This window comes from Haplochromis burtoni, unplaced genomic scaffold, assembly GCF_018398535.1.
Source record: "Haplochromis burtoni strain Fernald_Lab_line unplaced genomic scaffold, NCSU_Asbu1 Contig_23, whole genome shotgun sequence".
Lineage (NCBI taxonomy): Eukaryota > Metazoa > Chordata > Actinopteri > Cichliformes > Cichlidae > Haplochromis > Haplochromis burtoni.
Genome location: NW_024582384.1, coordinates 3,340,619 through 3,360,479, shown reverse-complemented (window position 1 = coordinate 3,360,479; position 19,861 = coordinate 3,340,619). Strand labels below are relative to the sequence as shown.

General features: G+C 41.8%; 1 protein-coding gene across 1 annotated transcript in view; it reads left to right on the top strand.

Moving 5' to 3' along the window:
* Positions 1–19,861, top strand: part of col5a1 (procollagen, type V, alpha 1) — a 73,179-nt gene that overhangs the window by 12,567 nt on the left and 40,751 nt on the right. The window contains exons 2-4 of the mRNA XM_005917364.3: positions 3,115–3,282; positions 9,213–9,426; positions 9,769–9,931. Of these exons, the coding sequence (XP_005917426.1) occupies positions 3,115–3,282; positions 9,213–9,426; positions 9,769–9,931 (545 nt within the window). The remainder of the gene's footprint in view (positions 1–3,114; positions 3,283–9,212; positions 9,427–9,768; positions 9,932–19,861) is intronic.

The window sequence follows — 19,861 nt, the reverse complement described above, 5'->3', positions numbered from 1 at the left end:
AGGCTAAAAAATCAGGCTTTTTTTTTTTTTTATCAGTGAGTTAAAGTTGAACTTAGTGTTTTTACCTGTCACCACCAGAGTCTGCAGCAGTGGGGAATAGCAAGGTTGTGTCCAAATAAGGACACGGGGACAGTGTGTGATAGAAGGAGATTACATGAAGATGTATGAGGAGGTGAGATGGAAAAGGGAGGTTGTGGCTTGCTGGTTGAAACAGTCTGAGAATCAAAGACACCACAGTACGCCACCACCTGAGCATTACTATTGGATTGCAACACTGTGTACTGACTTTATGACCACACTACTAAGCTGCATCATTTAGACAGTGGTCACTGTGTCAGCTGTGAGATAGTTATTTCCATCCCTTGTATGGACTGCCTCTGTACAGTTATCAATTGATCTGTCTCCCAGTGAGCGCTGTTAGATGTTGGCAGGTTAAAGGGAATGACTGTTGGGGCAAAGAAGTCTGCTGGGGAACTTTTGGGGTTGTTTTAAGAAAGAGCAAAAGCAGAGATATTTACATTTTGTGGTCCCTCTCAAAAATTGTAGCAAATAACAAAAATGTTTCTGTGATTCTATGCTTAATGCATCAGCCTTATAAGTAATCTTCCTGTGTGGTTAATAATGGATTAGAGAGGCTTCAGATGGATATTTTGATGAATAGATTGTGCTTGCTAATACCATTTAAGAAGTGTGAAGATACAGGGTAAGTTGTTTTTTCAGCCAAACATTTCTCACAGTATCAATTGAGGAATGACACAGATATTGAAAGCAAATGCATACTTTAAATGAGTTAAAGTATTCTAAACTTTTTCAACTCTGGAGGGTGACCAATGTATCAGCAGGCTGATATTATCTAATTGCCAGTCTGTTGGTATTTGTTTTTATAACAGTTGCTAAATGAAAAATAAAAATGAAATCAAGAGAGAAGAGAAACACCCTTCAACCATGTTATGAGTGTTAGCGTTGCATAGTTTGTCCACCAGAGGGCACTGCACCCTCCCTGTTTGTATTGCAAAACTCTGCCACAAACACAACAAGCAGCTAACCTGAACAGAGTCGAGTAACACAAAGGGTAAATCAATATCTACACATAATGAATTTTATGGAAATCTGTTCACGTGTTTGAAAAAATAAAATCAGTGGATATTTTGAAACATATTGGCCTTAAAAATCAGTCTATATGATGATAGGTGGACCAAGTTTTCACAGGCTTTGTTCGCCTTGTGCCGCGTGACTCCTTCAGTAGGAATAGGCTCTTCTGACCTTTTGTTCATGAAGCAATAATGATGTAGAACACGAATGCAGATTAGTAATCTATCAATGAGGAAATTTGTACAAGAAGCACATTTCCATTAGTGTGATATATCATTACTCTGCTGCTGAGCTCTGAAAGTAAGCCTCATTAGGTGAACCTCTGTCATCATGACTGAATGATAGACATTTTCTGGCTGCTGCGTGAGCTGCTGCTTCATTGTGAGCTGATGACAGACGAAGCTCTTTGTGTTTAGACCCTTCACCCGCGCAGAGGCTCTGTCATCCTGTGGGTTTGGACTGACAGGAATATAAGAGTAGTTATCTTTTTGACATACTCACAGGCTTGACTTGTTGGGGTTTTAAACAGATGGGTGCAGTGGGTGTAAAAGAGCTGCTATCACAAATCCCTTAACCACTTTTGCCTAATATGACCCCAGCACAACAACACAGTGTAACTCGGACACGACTCGAATCGTACAATTTTCTTGCCTTTACAAAGTAATATCTGAACTGGAAACAGATGCTTCAGCATTCTTGCTTTGTGTTTATTGCCAACCTGATGTTTTAGTAAAACAAGCAAACAAATAAAAACAGTATGATTTTTATTTTACTAATTGTAGCCTTAGACATCAGCAGCCCTCTTTAGCTAGTTCTTTGTATAAGATAATGTCGGAAACATGCAATCAAACCTTCGAGGATGAGGAGGAAGTTTTTCTTTTACGAAGCCTGCACAGCTGCAGAGGAACACGTGCATCCAAAGTACTCTTAACTGAAAACCTCTGTTTAGGACGCCCCCCTCCCCCCCTTTTTTTCTTTTTAATTGATCTGCTCTGAACGTGAGTCATGTGTAATGACATCCAGCTGGAGGTTGCTGCAGGGCAATGGAGAATGCACTCAAAGACTATTTAGAGATGCCTGTTCACCTTTCTTAGCAGCCCTTTCACTCTTAGATGGATGGGACCATTGAACATTTTTTTAAACAGTGTGTGTGGTCTTTGTAGACCGAAAAAGACACAGCTTTACCTGTGTGTGGGCGTGTTTTTAATCTTGTCTAGTGGGTTGGCCCTTGGTATTCACATAACAATACAAAAATGCTTTCTTTTTTTCTTTCCTAACTCTACTGCCATAACCCCCTCTGTTGTTCTTTTTTTAGATTGTCCTTTCAAAAATGAGGACAGCCTTTGATCCTCAGTCATTATGTGACCGTCCCTATAGTCGTGACCCTGTGTGCTATTGTCCAGAACCTTTCTTGGGCAATGCTTGGTACTAATGTGTGTCATTGGGTAGCTTGCTATCTGTGCATCTGGCTGCAGGAACAGCTGTTTGTCCTGGGTGGTTTTGGCATGTGACTGTGCGGTCCAGGGTCAAACCTCGTGTCACATTGTTCTGACCTAGTGTACTTCTGTGGTGGCCTGGTTACAGCTTGGACGACCGGCTTGAGAGTGTGCTAATTGCATGGTTGTGGTCTAAGGGAGGCAGCGGTAGATTTAACATAGCAGGGAAAGAGATGGAAGGATGGGTTTTGGTGCAGCTGAAACCAGTGATCATGGGTGATCTATAAATGGGCATGTCTCTGTTTAGCGCCTAAATGGATAACAGAAATCTTCACTGAACCACAACAGTGGAGTCTCCTGCTGAGTAACTAGTGCTTCTAAGTCAGCAAAGGACAGAAAATAGATTGAGTGTGCCATAATTAAGGCTTGCTTAATATGCAGAAGTTTGGAGTTGCACAAACTCTGCAGTGGCATTGTTTTAGCAATGCGCTGGCCTTCATAGAGACTAGCCAAATGCTCCGAAGTTAAGTTTGTTGAATATGGATCTAATGTCCTTTTTGTGTGTTTCTCTCTCTCTTCTCTGCAGTGGAACCAGCAGACCTCTTGAAGATTTTAGATTTTCACAGTTTACCCGAAGGTGTTACGAAAACAACGGGATTGTGCTCACATAGAAGGTCATCACAAGGACCCGATGTGGCTTACAGAGTATCCAAAGATGCCCAGCTCAGTGCCCCCACCAAACAGCTGTACCCAGGTGAGTATATGACTCAAGGAACTTTTCATGCTGCACATGTTCAACTAAGAAGTAATTTAAGAACTTGCAATGAAGAATTTCTCCTCTTTCAAACATGAAACACATAACACTACAATAACGCCAAATCACATCAGCAATCACCTCAAGGTGCTCTATATCGTAACGCAAACACCGTACAATTATAGAGAGAAAACCCCTACAATCAGACAACCCCTTATGAGCAAACACTCGGTGACAGTGAGAAGGAAAAACTCCTTTTTAGCGGGAAGAAACCTTTTTCTGCTTAAAGACATTTTCCCAGGTTTTAAAGTTAAAGTCTTACCATCTGTTTGGCTTTCATGACCTTTAATCCTACTTCACATTAAACTCCAAATATAACGTCTTAACTTGGCTGGATAGCATTTTGCATTTGCTCCCGTCTAGCCTGTTCCTTTCTCCCCCTCCAGGTTCGCAGTTTTGTCCGTTAGCATAAGCTGATAATTTATCTCGACTCTACCTTTAACTTTTAGGTTTTAAAATGGCTGTGCCTGCTGTTTAATCTTTAAGTCCCCTGCAAACATGTTGACATCTTGCTAATGCATGTCCAAGTGCATCTGTATTTTTTACTGAAACAAATTGCCTACCACGTGTGGACACTTTTTGCAAATGTTGGTAAAAGAACGATAATGAAAGTGCACATCAGATGCATTGCCCTGTAATATTTAACGTCGCAGCAGGAGGAGCTGGGTGATGAAAAAGCAGCGAAAATATGGTTGGTGGATGGGAGGGAAGCCTGGGGTTCCACTTTTCTGTGTTCTATCATGCTGACGTGGCTTTGAGTTACTGCTATATACTGTGCTGCAGTGCTTCTTTCCTTTCTCCCCTCCCTCTCCAGCACTCTTTCCTTGCTCTTCTCCCTCCTTCTCTCATTTTTTCCCTCAAGCGTCATCGCTTCTCCCTCTATCATTTCTCCTAGACTGCTTCTGCCTCGCAGTGTTTTCTTCCTTTGTCTTTGCTGTATATTTTTTTTTCCCATAAAACATAAATGAAAAAACCCACAGTTTCATGATCCAGACAACCAATTTCTGAAAATGATTGTGATTGTTGCCTTTCCTTTGGCTTACAGATATAAAAAGCCGGTGAGGTCTAGATATAGCAACAAGAGAGAAATAATATCCCTTCCTGTGCGCTAAGCTTCCACAAAGTTTAGATTGGATGGCAACTCCATTCGCGGTCTTCTAAGATGCTACATTGGCCTTGGTGGATCTTTGATCCGTGGCATAACTCTTCCTAGGGGCTTAATGTAGAGCTGCAAGGCTCCTGTGGGCTGCATGCCCTTACATGCCCTCCAATCAAACAAATACTGTTCACTTTGATGCTTTATGACAGCATGTCCCCATATGAGTCTCTGTTTAGACACACATGCTGTAATTACACACATGCTACGCTGGATCATCCAAAATAACAGTCTATATAAAACAAACCAACTGGAGGAATTCACAACAGGCACCGCACAGTCTTAAGGTGCAAACAGACTAACTAGCTGTCTTTGGCTTGAAGGCTTTAAAATTCACTCGCAGTGTTTGTGATGTGGCCCTCTCTTGCCTTTATGGTACAAGAACATAGAGCTAATATATTCCAGAAGGCAGTTGAGGTCATTTTATCCGGTTCTTTTTCCCCTCTTTAACTAAGTTTGCTACTTTAGTCTGGAGGTACAGTTTGAGTTATGACTTCAGTCTGGAGGTACAGTTTGCTTTAATTATTGAAAAGGTACAAAAAAGTCACACATAGAAAATAAAGGCATACAAATACAATTGTTTTGCTTTACAATAATGGTATTGAAACAAAAGCACAGTAGCACCGGCTAAGATCACACCGCCTTGTGACCCCATAGCCACAGACAGCTTGTGATGATGTGTTGGAAAAGAGCAAGTGCAGACATGCACTCATTAGGCAAACATGTGGAAGAGATGATTCATTTGAAACTTCTGAGGCACTCTGAACAGAAGAGACCTTTCTTACCTTTATTAAGTGAAGGAGCTGGGAAGAAACTGGGCAATAAAACTGCCTCTCTCTTAAACTACAACCCATCAAGAACAAATAAGCATCTGAGAATTCATTGCAATGGAAATTGCAGTAAATCCCAATCTGGGCATTTTAATTTTGTCCATTTGGAACATTTTTTTCTTTACCTTCTGCGTATGTTGTGCGCCATCATAAACAATAGCCATCAAACACCAAAGGAAGAAAGACTCAGCAAATCCTAGGTTCTCTGAATGGGGTTAGCTGTAACTTAGCCTGCAAACCTGTGGTCACAACTGCTTTAGCTAGACGGCACCGACCACAGATGGCCAGGGGCTTCTGCTACAGCTTAACTCACAAGCTGTAAAAGCAATCACGGTTCTGTTGTGTGCCAGCATCCCTCAAGAGTGATATGTTGCATTCAGTGCCACATGCTACATATATAGTGGCATTTAATTTCAAGCAAAACTAGGTTGTAATCGTGTTTACTACTATTTATTTGGAAGATTTTGTAGAATTCATGGATGGACAATTAATTCTCCATGAGAAACAGGGAGTCTGCTGTGGAGAGCTGCACAAATAAGCCTATAAAGAGTTTATAGAATAACTCCAAGCTCATTGGTGTGGCCGTCCACAACAGTCATAGTTTCTCATGTGGGCCCTTGGGAAAATTGCCTATCTCAGACTTAGATGTACAACATGATCTTTGAGGGCAAGCTCAATGACTCCAGAGTAAGACAGTAATAACATGTCATATCACAGCTAAAATGTTTCTTTTATTATTAGTGTTTTCTTAAGTTGTACAGTGGGAGCTGTTTACATTAGAGCCACTTACTGTTATGTTAAGTCACTTCACTGTTTCTTCCTATTGCTAGGTGCACTCCTTTGCAAACAGACAGCTCTGCAAGGCAGTTGTTGTCTCTGCAGCAATATGCAGTCCCACAGGAATGCAGCTTGTCTCATACAGAAGAAGAGAGTTGGACACAGTGATGACTGAATGACCAATTACAGGACACAAAGCTTTCTACCCCATTACCTGCGTGTATGCACTCTAACAGATGGCAGACATCATCAGAGAAAGTGCCGCCATAACCGGGTCCCATGCTGACGTTTTGTGCATTCTCTGAGGCTCTGTAAGTTTTGTTGAGGAAGAATACTCAGGCGTACACGTCACATACCTGTAGCATGATATCACAGGACAAGACATTCCCTCTGCCCTTTCCAACGTGACGAATAAAAGATAGCTACAAACTCTTCAGCAAAATCTGGAGTAAAATGCTGGACTTAGTCTGGCTAGCTGGAGGCGTCTTTGAGTTTCCCGTGACCTTTTTTGGCCTGACACTGGTGGCTGAGATGCCAGAGTAAACTCTCGGGACTGTTGGCACCCCAGCCTTTCCATTCCTACCATGTTGGCACAGACGCACACTGACAACACGAACACACACGAGGTATGAGGTATCTCTCATCTGGTGGCCTGGAGCAGCAGGTTGAGAAACACATTCTGGTGGGGGGGTGGGGGGTTAGATTGTCTCATGCTGGGGTTGGGTCGTTATAGTCCCAGCAGGGCAGATACAGTAGGACGATGCTTTGCAATTTGCTGCTTACACTCCACAGAACACCCACTCATTTTCCCGTGTGCTCTGGTTTCCCTTTCACCCCTTAGCTGACCCTTCACTTCTGAACAAACAGCCTTCACCAAACCACTGCTGAATCACTGCCTGAGTGTCTGACGTGGCTATTGTGCAAGACAGATGCAGCACTAAATTTCCTTAATTGTGTTTCTTTGTTCTGGTATTTCCCACTTGCATTGTTTATATCATAGTGCTTTAATTTCATGTTCACTATGCAATCAGCCAAAGATTTGTGGATCTGTCTTCCTTACAAAACGCAAACATCTCAGGAGCTTTTTTTTGAAGAGCTGCCTTCCTGTTGCTTGTCTGTGTTCTGTCTCTCCTTTTTCTCTGCTTTACACCGTCCCACTGAAGCATCTGTCAATTAAAGCAATGTTTTTCATATGATGCCAAGCAGAATTCCTGAGGGAGCTCACTGCCAAGGCATGTGCTCTCCGCATGATGCGATCTGATGCCTAGCGTTTAATGAAGGAATGATAGAAAAAGGCAGGAAGACAAGACAGGAAGGCAAACAGACGTCCAGATGCTGACAAGGCTGAAGGCCGATGGAAAAAAAAGAAGAAAGCGAACGAGTGGCGGTAGCAAAATTCAGAATCGGTTGACTACCAAGTAGAAATGACATACATATACGAGTATTTGCTGAAACAAATATTCTGAGCTAAGGTGGCGGTGTGGATCTGAAGGACACTACAAGGCAGACTGCTTCGTCCTTAAATAAGCTATTCATTTTCGTGTTTGCTGTGCGCTCATGTGACCACCAGAGGTCGCCTGCGTAAACAGCGACTTCTTAAAACCCATGAAAACTGCTTTGCAGTTGAAGGTTAGACTAAAAAATTGTCTTCTCGTCTCTTCTCTTCTCTTCTCGTCTCTTCTCTTCTCTTCTCTTCTCGTCTCTTCTCTTCTCTTCTCTTCTCTTCTCGTCTCTTCTCTCTTCTCTTCTCTCTCTTCTCTTCTCTTCTCTTCTCTTCTCTTCTCTTCTCTTCTCTTCTCTTGTCTTCTCTTCTCTTCTCTTCTCGTCTCTTCTCTTCTCTTCTCTTCTCGTCTCTTCTCTTCTCTTCTCTTCTCTTCTCTTCTCTTCTCTTCTCTTCTCTTCTCTTCTCTTCTCTTCTCTTCTCTTCTCTTCTCTTCTCTTCTCTAACCCGACTGAGGTCCTCTTTTTTTCCTCCACATTGTCTGATTGGCTAGTATTACCAAAGTTTCCCCAGTTTAGTTTAGCAGTGTCTTCATATTCTGAATATGGTGGCTGGGTAAGGGGCTTTACCAGCGTAGCCGCTGTAGCCACAAACCCTGCCTTTCTTTTCCGGTTGTCTGGAAATCTCTGCTCCACACATGCTAAAGACTGGAGATTACAACTGGAATTCAAGTGGTTTCTTTGCTTATGTTCAGTATAATCCAGATAACAGTGGTGGCTTTAATACACTCTGGTTGCCTCCTGTTCTGAAAGGTCATCTGTGTTCCCAAATGTAGTCAGACCTTAGCACTATCTGGGAAGCAACAGTCTGCACAGACAGTTGGCAAGCTTCCTCCTTTTTGGAGGTCCTAAGAACACCCCACTACAGGAATTTGTCTGGCAGATGTTTTCCACACTGAAGCAAAATGCAGGAACTTGTGAGGCTTCTCAAAGGAGCCGAGCAGACGGAGGCCAACACATCCTCTTTATATATTTTTCTGCGTTTAAATACCACTATACTGCTGGTATTTCCATTTCCAGGCAATGTGTCTTTCATTATTTCTGCTGTAAAAATGTGTTGCTCCTCTCCAGCCCTTCATTGGTGTCTCGGCGTCTGCTAGACCCATCAGCTGTGGCAGAGGAGAGAAGCGGAGAGGAGGAGTTTGAAGGATAGTTTGACGAAGTCTCTGGGGATCACATGCTTTTGTCATTAATGCTTTTCACTCTGCGCTGCGCTGGAATCGATCCACTTTTTTTCCTCCCGCTAACTTTCATTTTACCGGCCAACCCGTTCAGATGAATCCTATCCGGTTATATTTTGGGCACTCAAAAATTTCTGGTGTTTCCGTTTGGTGCGCAAAACCAAATCTTTGATTCCACCAATATAAATGATATTTGTTAGTTTTTGTTCGATTTCCATTAGAAGCATCAGTAAAAAATAACCACACTCCCTTTAGACATCAAAGAACGCAGTCAGTCTCCTAAAATAACACAACGACTACAACCTTGCAAAAGCAAACCTCATACTTCATTCCTCTTACGATGATGAATGGTTACGGCTGCTTATAAGTCTCCAAAAAAAATAAATGTTTTTCTCTTTCTATCAAACCCACCATTTGTCCTGCCAGGTGATGTCTTCCCTGAGGACTTTTCCATCATGGCCACAGTGAAGCCTAAGAAGGGCAGCCAGTCCTTCCTGTTGTCTCTGTACAATGAACAGGGCATCCAGCAGCTTGGTCTAGAAGTGGGCCGCTCTCCAGTCTTCCTGTATGAGGACCACACAGGCAGACCCAGCCCTGAGGACTACCCCCTCTTCAGAGGAGTCAACCTAGCCGACGGAAAGTAAGTGCAGTCTTTCACCTCACTTGTACAAAACGCTTAAAAAACGTGTCAGGCTCTACTTTTAAAACAATTTTAAATCATTCTATTAGAGTGGACCCTCGCGATGATGGTAGGCTTTGACAGCAGTTTTGTTTAATTTTAGAAGTTTGGAAGCAACTTTTTGTCACTCTCAACCTTAAGTGTCATTAACTGCGTAACCTCACTACGCTACTAACAACTAGGATTTGAGATTGTATTTCACTTTGGAAGACAGAGATGGATAGATTCGAATTCAAATGGACAAACACAAAAAGAGGCCTGTAATCCAGTAAGTGTGTGAATTGATTGTACCTCCCGTTCCAGGTGGCATCGAGTGGCCATCAGCGTGCACAAGCAGACCATCACCCTCATTCTGGACTGTAAAAAGAAGACCACACAGAAGTTACTCCGAAGTCCCCAACCAGTCATTGATACCAAAGGAATTATAGTGTTTGGAACAAGAATACTTGATGAAGAAGTCTTTGAGGTAGGCGTTAAACTCTAACTTTTAATCCGAGCTTTGTACATAGTATAATTTGGCAAATTTGATGGGTCATTTGGGACTGTTTGCTTCATGGACTGCTGGCTTGCCATTTATTCCAGGTTCAAATTAGCTTCAGCTTTTGCTGTTTTCATGTTGAAAGGCTGTATGAAAATGAAAAAACAAAACAAACAAACAGTGCCTTCAAACAGATGATTTAGGCCCATTTCTATATAATCAGACTCGTCCTTTTTAATTACAGCACAGACACATGTGGCTGTGGTGCCAATGGTGGTCATCCCCAGTCCCCAATTCTTTTGAAATACTGCTTGAAATTGGGGACTGCGGGAGAGGCCGCATCCTCTATAGAGATATTTGGCTTGCCCTAGTCCACCAGAATCTGATCCTCCTGCCACCCACTCTTTCACACGCACACAATCGTAAATCAGACTTAATTTAAGGTACCACATATCCCACATCGTCCGCAAAAGAACTTTGTGTCCTGCAGTTCCCTTCTGCTGCCAGCTGTGCTAGATTTGCTTGCTGCTCAGTTCATCCTCTTTTGCTGTTTTAAAGTGTTGCCTTATTGTAGCTAAATCTATAATCAAGCTGTTATAGTTCTCTTTGCGGCTTCACGTCTGGATTCTTTGTTTAAAAGGGCTATGACACTTCGCTTTACAGAGGTTTTCCCACAGGCAGCTACTTGTTTCAGTTATTAGAATAAGAGCTTTATTCCTTCCACCCCTTCTCTTCCGTTTATGCTTAATAAAGATAGGGAGTCAAAAGATCTATGATAATCTGACTGGTGAGAAGAAGCTTTTTGTGCTTTATAATACCTGCAAGTCCCTGATATGGCTCAAAAAGTGTTTGTGCACTATGAATTCATTTGGACAGTTCCTGTAAGAGAGCTTTTGTTGGGTTCCTGTAACAAGTTTTTGTCTGAATATGTGTGTCTCTTAAACCTGACCCCTGTGTTTGTGAGGAACACAGACACACACACAGACACACCAAAATATTCTGAGAGGCACAAAGAATAGTGTTGTCTTTGTCCCTTTGGAGTTGTGCTTGTTTAAAAGAGGGGATTAGTCTGCGAGGCCAAAGCCCTCAATAATAATTAGTAACAGAGGCTGACTGATGTGACTGATCCTTAGCCAGCTGACCTTTAACCTTACTGTTACTCAGCCATATCAGATGAAGAGAAAGAAATATGACATCACTTCCCTAGCCACTGTCGCTAAAGTTTCCCTGAAAGACATGGACAAAAGTATAGCCTTGTAAACAAAATCAAGTTTCTAAGTAAGAGACTTATCTGCAAAATGAACTCTACATATGAAGCTTTTTATCCAATGTTGTGGGGAAAATGTGGTTCATGAGGGAAAAAGGGAAGGGTGCCAATTTTACTGGAGCACAAATAAAGATATCGTGTCATCTGTTTATATGTCTGCATTCTGTGTTACAGCCATTATTTCCCCTCTTCAGCCTATTAGCTCAGAGCTGCCAAAAAGATGACGGCATTTATCCGTTTGTAACTCTGCTCTACTTCTATTATTTGCCCCTAGCATACAAATCAGGAGATCGGGGTGATAGTGGAACAATTAAATCTTAGCCAGCAATTTTAGCGGCGGTAACAGTTCAGTAGTTACCGTGGGAACGGACAGATATTTTGTGGGAGATGTTTAAAGCCCCCCCTGCTGTGCGTCTGCCAGTTAGGAGACAGGACAGGCTCCAGTGCTGCAGAAAATGGAAATTATGCCACATAGTTTCCAAATTATGCTCAGGTTGCACTCCTTTTCCTCTCATTACTCTCTTTGTAGTTTAGTCTGATCCCGTGTTGACTTTTGCCAGAGCTGGTTACCCCCGAGAGCTGGTAAGTGTGAAAACACAAAATAACATATGTGATTTCACTGTCGGACCTTTTACATTAGAGTCTGGGGATTTCCAGGTCAATTTCTTCAGAAAACTGCAAACCTTTATTTTTATTTTTTGCACGATACTTAAAAAGAAAACATAATTGCTGGTAATTGCTGATTTATAAGAGATTTTAAAAATGACATACTTAATGGGTCCTAAAGGGAAAGTACAACCCCGAATCACATTTACATATTTTCCTTCTTGCCTGTATTGCCTCTTAATCCATTTCACTTGTTTTGGAGAGAAAAACATGAAGTGAAAAGATTAGGATTTATCACACTGTTAAATCAGAGTGATTGGTGATTGGTGCTATACTTCTTTTTTTAGTGGAGCCTTTCCTTTGCATACAGTAGTAAGAAGAAAAGCAGTACTTATATGCTTAGGTGGTTTGTGGTTTGGTTTCTGACAAGGTTTTTGTGGTCACAAAGAGACTGTCTTTCCTTTTGCACCACTCTATTTTAGTTGCTTGGTTAAGGGTGCTATGTTTGTATGGAAGCCCGTTTCCGCCACTAAATAAAAAAAAAAAAAGCTAGTATCCATAACTCGAAATTTCGAGTTATTTTCTCGAAATTTCAACTTATTAACTCGAAATTTCAAGTTAAATTTCGAGTTAGCTTTGCCAATCAAAAATATACACCTGGAAGCATATGGTGCAGAGGAACGCGCACTCAAAAACGGATCCCAACAAATTGGCGCTTTCGCGAGTACGTTTGCTGATAGTAACACCATGTGATTCAGCTAATAACACAGGGATTTCATCATTTGTGAAGCCAGGCTGAAAACACTCAGCAATCTGTGCATTCACGACTGGATGTAATACCGGTAGCTTAGCTGTAGCATTTGTAGCTGAGGGCTTCAGCTTCCGGGTAACAAGGAAATGACGTCATTCATGTAGATTACGGATTGGCAGCGCAAACTCGAAATTGCGAGTTGCTTTTCTCAAAATTTTGAGTTAATATGTCGAAATTTCGAGAAAGTAACTCGGAATTTCGAGAAAATAACTCGAAATTTTTTTTAGTGGCGGAAACGGGCTTCCATAGTGTTTGTGCTTGTGCCAATAAAAAGTGTGAAGGGAATTAAAAAGATTTTTAGGTGTGCAAGTAAGCAAACTTTTTTTGGAACCAGGTACAGTAATCGGTGCTGTTGCAAACTAATTGTAATCTTTTGTTTTTTCCCTTTTTCTCTATGATTGTTGTTTGAATGCTATCAATTGCCGCCATTATTCAGTATAAGCTGCTTTATATCATAGGTTAAAGACCCTACAATATTAATGGGAAAACCCTAACAATCACATGACCCTCCTATGAGCAAGCACTTGGCAACAGTGAGAAGGAAAAACTCTCTTTTAACAGGAAGAAACCTCCTGGAGAACCAGGCTCAGGGAGGGCCGGCCATGTGTGAAATATCTTCTTGAAGTTTTCACTTGTTTTGAGATGATGACCATGGATCAGTAGAGCTACTCCTCATACACTGAAATGCGGAAGTGCAAGCATAAAGTTATGTGTGTGTTTAAAGCAGATTTAATGTAAAATGAATGTAATAAAAATGACTACACTCATTTTATCCATTAATTTGAAAGCAAGTCAAAGATCGCCTTGATTGTTGAAATTTTGGTTATGCTGACCAGTGTCACCCCTGAGATCATCATTTTGTGGTTTAAATCTGCTTAAGAGTGCTTTCCACAGCTATGGTCTTCTCATTAGGATTAACAGTTCTTTGATTCAATGAACAAACTCCCTGAAACAGCAAATGAGAGTGTAGCCTGTGTAGCATTTAGCTTGGTTGACATAGCTAGCTAACATGAGGTCTTTTAGAAAGTTGTTTACTCTCATACCCTTACATTCTCTTCCTCATATTTTTTAATTTCGATTAAACCTTCACTTATTTTCTGTTATATGTTTAGCTCCGGAAAATATTCACACAAGAGTTAAAGCAAGGTGCCGTTTTATGTTTGGGAATGCAACCTGGAATGCTGACCCCTGCTGGTCTTTGCAAAATCTACACAAAAGTGGTAGACTGGTCATTCTAAGAGAATAAGCGTGTCATCAACCAACATTAGATTAAGGTGTTTTGAAAACTATCAAATTAACATTAGCATAACAAAAATGCAATATAAAGAGTAGCTAAATCACCTTAAAGGGTACTTCTCTGACAGATATACCTGTGGGTACAGATTAGATATTATTGTTTCTCTGTTTGGATGTATTTCTAGTGTCTCTTTATCTCTGCATGAAAGACTCCAGATTCTAAATGTACCCCTGATTTCCTTGTTCAATGTTGTTTCAAACTGAGTTTGCCAAGAACAATCAGAGATAATTTAATACCCATCCCTTAGTTGTAAGTAGCATTCAGTGAAATGGCGACCTGTGGTTGGTCTGAGGTAACCTAAGTGGGGACAGATGAACCACTTGGCCCCACTCAGAGTTAATCCACAGGGGAAAGCGGTTGAATTGAAGCAACTGAGGTGGAGATGTGCAAACACAGCACTTCTTGTCTGGCCAAAAGCACAGACAGCAACTTCCATGAATGTGGACAATGATATGGTGGAGTCTTTATCACAGAAAGATATATTCGGCCTGTTCGACAGTTATAGGGGAAGACATCAGAGGGAAGTTTTGAGTGTACAGAAAACAAAATAATGTTCTGAAATGAGAAGGGCTGGAGGAGAGTGGGGAGGTCAGAACAGGAGGTGTGGGTACAGGAGCCAAAAATGTTGGGTCATTCGCTGGAAAGAATGAGGAGTTCTCTCCCCAGCTGATGTCAGTCTTGGAACAGGAGCCGCACCACATGACATCATCCAGAGGTTTCCTTGGTATCCGCTGATAGGCTGTCCCAAGAGCGAATGGGAGGGTGAGTGATAAGTTTGGTAGGATAGGTAACAAAACAGAAGATGATTACGCTTTAGATATACAGAAATAAAGGATTAATGATGAAATGAATAGGGAGGGTTAAAAGTAATAGGGTAAGACTAAGGGAGCAGGGGAATGGGTCTGGAAGCCTTCAGTCGGAGTGGAAAGAAGCAAGTTGCGGGGCCCCTGTAGAGCAGATAGAGCCAGGAAAAACTAATAAAAAAATGCAACACATGAGCTTGATGCTCATAATGAGCTTTAATATTGTCATGGCCTGATGGGTTTTTACACATCCTGTTTTCCCATCTTCACCTCAGGACTTTCCTCCATTTTTTCCCGCCAACATCTTTATTGTTCACATGTTTCAGTCATCTAAGGTAAAGATTTGACAGAATGAGTGATATTTGCAGCAGACTTTGCAATCTCCCAATACACTTTGAACCCTTTGTCACTCAGTTTTCATTGGTCGGTTTGAGTGACTTTGCCAGACCTTGGCTTGGCTCCTGTGTTATTAATTTTTTTCTCAGTTAATAGTTTCAGTAGCTTTAGTAAAAGCATTTCAGTTTGTGGCTCTACTGTTAAAAATGTACGTGACCTCAGATTTCCATTGGGTGTCAGAAAGCAGTAGCAGTTTGTTCAGTTTTTCTAATGCGTGGATAATGGCCTCTCTTCTTTTGCCCCATTAGAGGAGGCCAAGAAATTTGATGTCCTGCTTGGGTCTCCATCTCCATGACTGCTTTGTATAAAAAAAATTATAAGTGGAAATTTAGGTTCTTCCACAAAGAAAAGAAAGGGGGAAAAGGAGATCCGGCTTCAAGTGGACAATAAAAGTGGTACACATAGTAATTAATCAAAGCATTACAAAAGTGTGTCATTTACACTGCTCATATATTATACAGGACTTCCTAATTTACCAATGTTATAGAAACTTAAAAAAAAAAGTAGCCCCAATCTTGTGTGTGTATGTGTGTATGCATTTCCCCCCCTACTCAATATAATTCACTAGTATAGTGTGTGCTGGGTCATTTTTTCTGTTAGGTTGACTGTAACACAGTCAGAATTTAATGCAGAGTTTCGCCCGGGGCTGTCTTTGCTCTACAGAACTCCAAATGAGGGATGAGGGATTGTACGGCGTATCTCACCATGTGATCCAGGGACCAGTGTTTCTGGATAGATCATCTCAAATGATCTCAAGGTCTCAAATAACCCTGAATTGCAATGTAGGGAGCCCTCAAATCCCCTGTTCAGAAGTGTGATGGCAAATTAGCCCTTGAGCGCAGACACTGAGAAGGCCACAAACATGGCTGATCAACATATAGCTCAGAGAAAGTTCTGTAACTACATTCCTAAATCCAATTCACTCATCTTACACTCTGCTTTCTGAATTCAAATGCATTCTGCCACAGTATAAATCCTTAATCCAAAGACGCCATGATGTTCAGTTTATATTGAAACTATTTCTATGAGATGCTGACTGATCATCATGATCATTTACAAGTCAGAAGCTAGTGGCGCTGTCAGTCTTTTTTTTTACATTTACATCTTTGTAATGGCATTTCAGTTCAATTAGATTAAATGTTATTTATATAGCGCCAAATCACACCAAAAGTCACTGCAAGGTACTTTATACTGTAAGTAAAGACCCTGGAATAATACAGAGAAATCCCCAACAATCAGATGACCCCCTATGAGCGCACACTTGGTGACAGTGGGAAGGAGAAACTCCCTTTTAACAGGAAGAAACCTCCAGCAAAACCTCTTTTTGTTTTCTGTCAGTCTGCCCCAGGGCAGCTGTGGCTACAACTGTAGCTTGCCTCCACCAGTGTATGAATGTGAGAGTGAATGAATAGTGGTATTGTAAAGCGCTTTGGGTGCCTAGAAAAGCGCTATATAAATCCAATCCATTATTATTATTATTATTATTATTATTGTTTAAACTTTCCCAGATGCAACCAGTTGCGGCAGATGCAACCAGTTTGGGTGAGGGGTGGGCATAAATGGAGAGGGCACATATATCATGCAAACTCCAGTGAAATGCAATGCAATGCACAAAACCCAGCCCCTAAATATATGATAAAGTTTAATCAGCACTTGAAAAAAGTTCCAGCAGAAAGCTTTAGCTAATAAAGAACTCAGTGTATGATGCTGAAAGTCCTTACTGAAAGTTTAATTTACCCAATCACACAAGTACTTATATACCTAACATTACACTATGACGGCAACTGTGGATTGAACCACCAACCTTCTAATTAGTAGACAACTGTACTCCTTAAGCCACAGCTGTCTTTGCCTTTACTGTGGAAAAGGGTTGTGGTTAGTGATATAACTTTAAACCCCAAGTATATGGACCTGGATCCTAGTAGCCACTTGCTCCACATACTTATGTCTTCACGTGCTTCTTTACATTATCTTGTCCAAGGTATACATCCTGCTTCACTGAAAAAGCACACTACTCTGTACATTCTAGGCCAGACATCACTATCCTTGGGATAGATGGAATTTCCACGGATAATTAAGATTTTCCTTAACTCATGTCAAAAGTTGATATTTCACTCCCTTTTTTTCTCCGTGTTATTCCTTTACTGTGTCAGCAAACCGTGAAGTGTGCCCTCAGCACTTTTTAATGTAGATTTCAGCAAATGCCCAAGCCAAACGCCCTCCTAGGTGAGTGAAGCGGTTTCAGCTTTCCCAAAAGAACAGGAAATGGGAATATGCCTTCCCGCAGTCCATAGAGATGTGGGATTAAAGTCTTATGTGCAGTGAGTGTCGCAGGGGCTGGGAAACTAAGGGTTAGAGTGACACGGGACATCCAGAGGGAATCAAAAAACTGGGCAGCGACAATGAGGTGGGGGAATGGTTACTGTAGGGGGCTGTGTTGTGGATAAGTGGGGCCGGCAGACAGACATGTTGCTGTTGGCAGCAGCTCTGAGGACTGAGATTGGACTAGAGTCTGGAGGGGAAAGTGGATGAAAATTCAATTGATGTCTGACGACGGTTTACATTTATGCATTTTGCTTTAGTTTTCTCCACGTGCGTGTGTCTACACATATACTTCTATACCTACATGTGCGTGGTTATGTGACTTTCTATGCATGTGTCCTTTCTGATTTATTTCCCCTACGCAGCAAGCTGACCTCTGCAGCTTGTTGTTTGGTTTTTGTGGTCAGGTTGGACAATGCCCAGACGCTGGGGCTGCATGTAAGTGCGCCGGTGTGGGCTGGCAGTGACACCAACGCTTGGCTCAGAGCTCGGGGGTGACTGTGTAAATATGTTGGGAAAGTAGCGCTCCTTAAACTGCAGCAAGACCTCCAAGAGTTACATTCTGCTCTTTGGGGGCCACCTACTCATTTTCCTATGCTGACATCTGATCATAAAAATGATGAAAACTCACCTAGAGTTTTTCTTCTTTTGACTGCTGCCTTTGTCTCCTGTGAGGTTTAGAAGGTAAAAAGAACCATTATCAGATGTCCCCGTGGATATGTGAACATAATGAGCGTTGGTTTGTGCTGTGTATACGCTGCTCTAAGCTCAAGAAGGTGCAGATTTCATGGGACACAGTGCCTGCCCCTCCACCAGCAGGGCGGGGGGAGTTGCCTTAGGCCCTTCCTCTAATCAAAATGCACCTCTTTTGGTCTATGCTCACCTAATGCTTTAAGTATGTCTCTGTGTGTGCAAGTAAAATGAAAAAGACGGAAGAAGAATATGTGTGCATTGGTAACTGTCCACTTTTAACCTCCAAACATAGCCACGTTTACTCCCGTTCATTATGCGATGTGATGATTTTGAAATGTCACCAATATTGATTTTCGTCCTATCCATCGCATTTTGTAATTCAGAAAATGGAACACAATGAACTTGGTCCACCCTGCATGATTGTGGGTCAGATACAAATGGAGACAGATGTTTGGCATTGTGATCACCAGAGCACTCTCCTGCCCCCATCTGGACATAAGCAGAAAAATCTAGCAGTGTTGTGTTTTGGGAAAAAAGAAAAAAAAAGAAAATAGGGTGAGCTGGGGAATAAAAGCTTAAAAGACTGTGTGATATTTTATTTAGGAAAACTCTGAAAAGATGAATTTTTCAGTGGCATTGATCTGTACGAATTTGCTCCCATTCCACATTCTTGCCGCAAGCTGTGGCCTTGCGCTCTTAACATGTTATGTGCGTGCAGGTGTCTTTCAGCGTGAATCGTGTCCAAGTGAGGCTGGCTGTCGCTCACAGCCACAGGCGATGGCTTTAACACCAGAGCTCGACATCAGGCGAGCTCTGGCGAGGAGCAGAGTCGTATTTCAGCAGAGCCTGGGGAGATGCTGACAACTGCAGCCCTGTTATTGTCTGAGAACTCTGCCTTAAGCACTGCTCTGATGTGCCACATGATGCTCCAGAGTGAAAAATATCACTGTCCCTCCTCTAACCGGAGAGCTGATTGCATGTGTTCTATGGTTTCACCCAGCGTTTGGGTGTTATGCTATAATACCAGGGTTTTTTGGTTGTTTTTTTTAACCCTTTGTCTCGGATGTCAATCACCTCATTTCTCGGGGTCACACAGCTCATCCTTGTGTTGTGACTCGTGAGGTGAAGAATAATCTATAATTTCCTTTTAACCAATCAGCCTTATTACACGCTGAATGTCTGACTCTGCAGTTGCACTGCCGTTTCCCCTCGTCAAAATTATGGTGACACAGCCCAACCCATTTGCACTAATGGAGTAAATTCCTCATGCTCTAATGGGTTGCTGGACTAAGCTGGGCATTCAGGGCCAGAATTCAAAATGAGAAATTTAAGCATCAGCATACGTCTGCGGTATAGTATAGGGAACATTTAGCTCCCCCCCTCTAACTGTAAAATAGTAGCTTATGCAACATTTAGCTTCAGAATCCGTGGAGTGACTTGTGGTGAAAAGAGGCTCAAAGACAGGAAATCAGAACCAGCTTTAGTGGTTGCCATGCCGCCTCGAGACTTCGACAGTAGTTTTACTTTCAATGTCGGTGTAGAAAACAAAACACACAAGAAAGCGGTGGACTTACTATTATCATATGCCTGGCAATTGAGGCTAAAAGTTAAAGGAGGTCTTATACAGATATGCAACTCATAAAACAGCTGAAGTCATAGTGAGAGCCTCATTATAAACTCTAGTGGAGGTTGATGGATGTCAGCCTTTTTTTTTACTTCTATC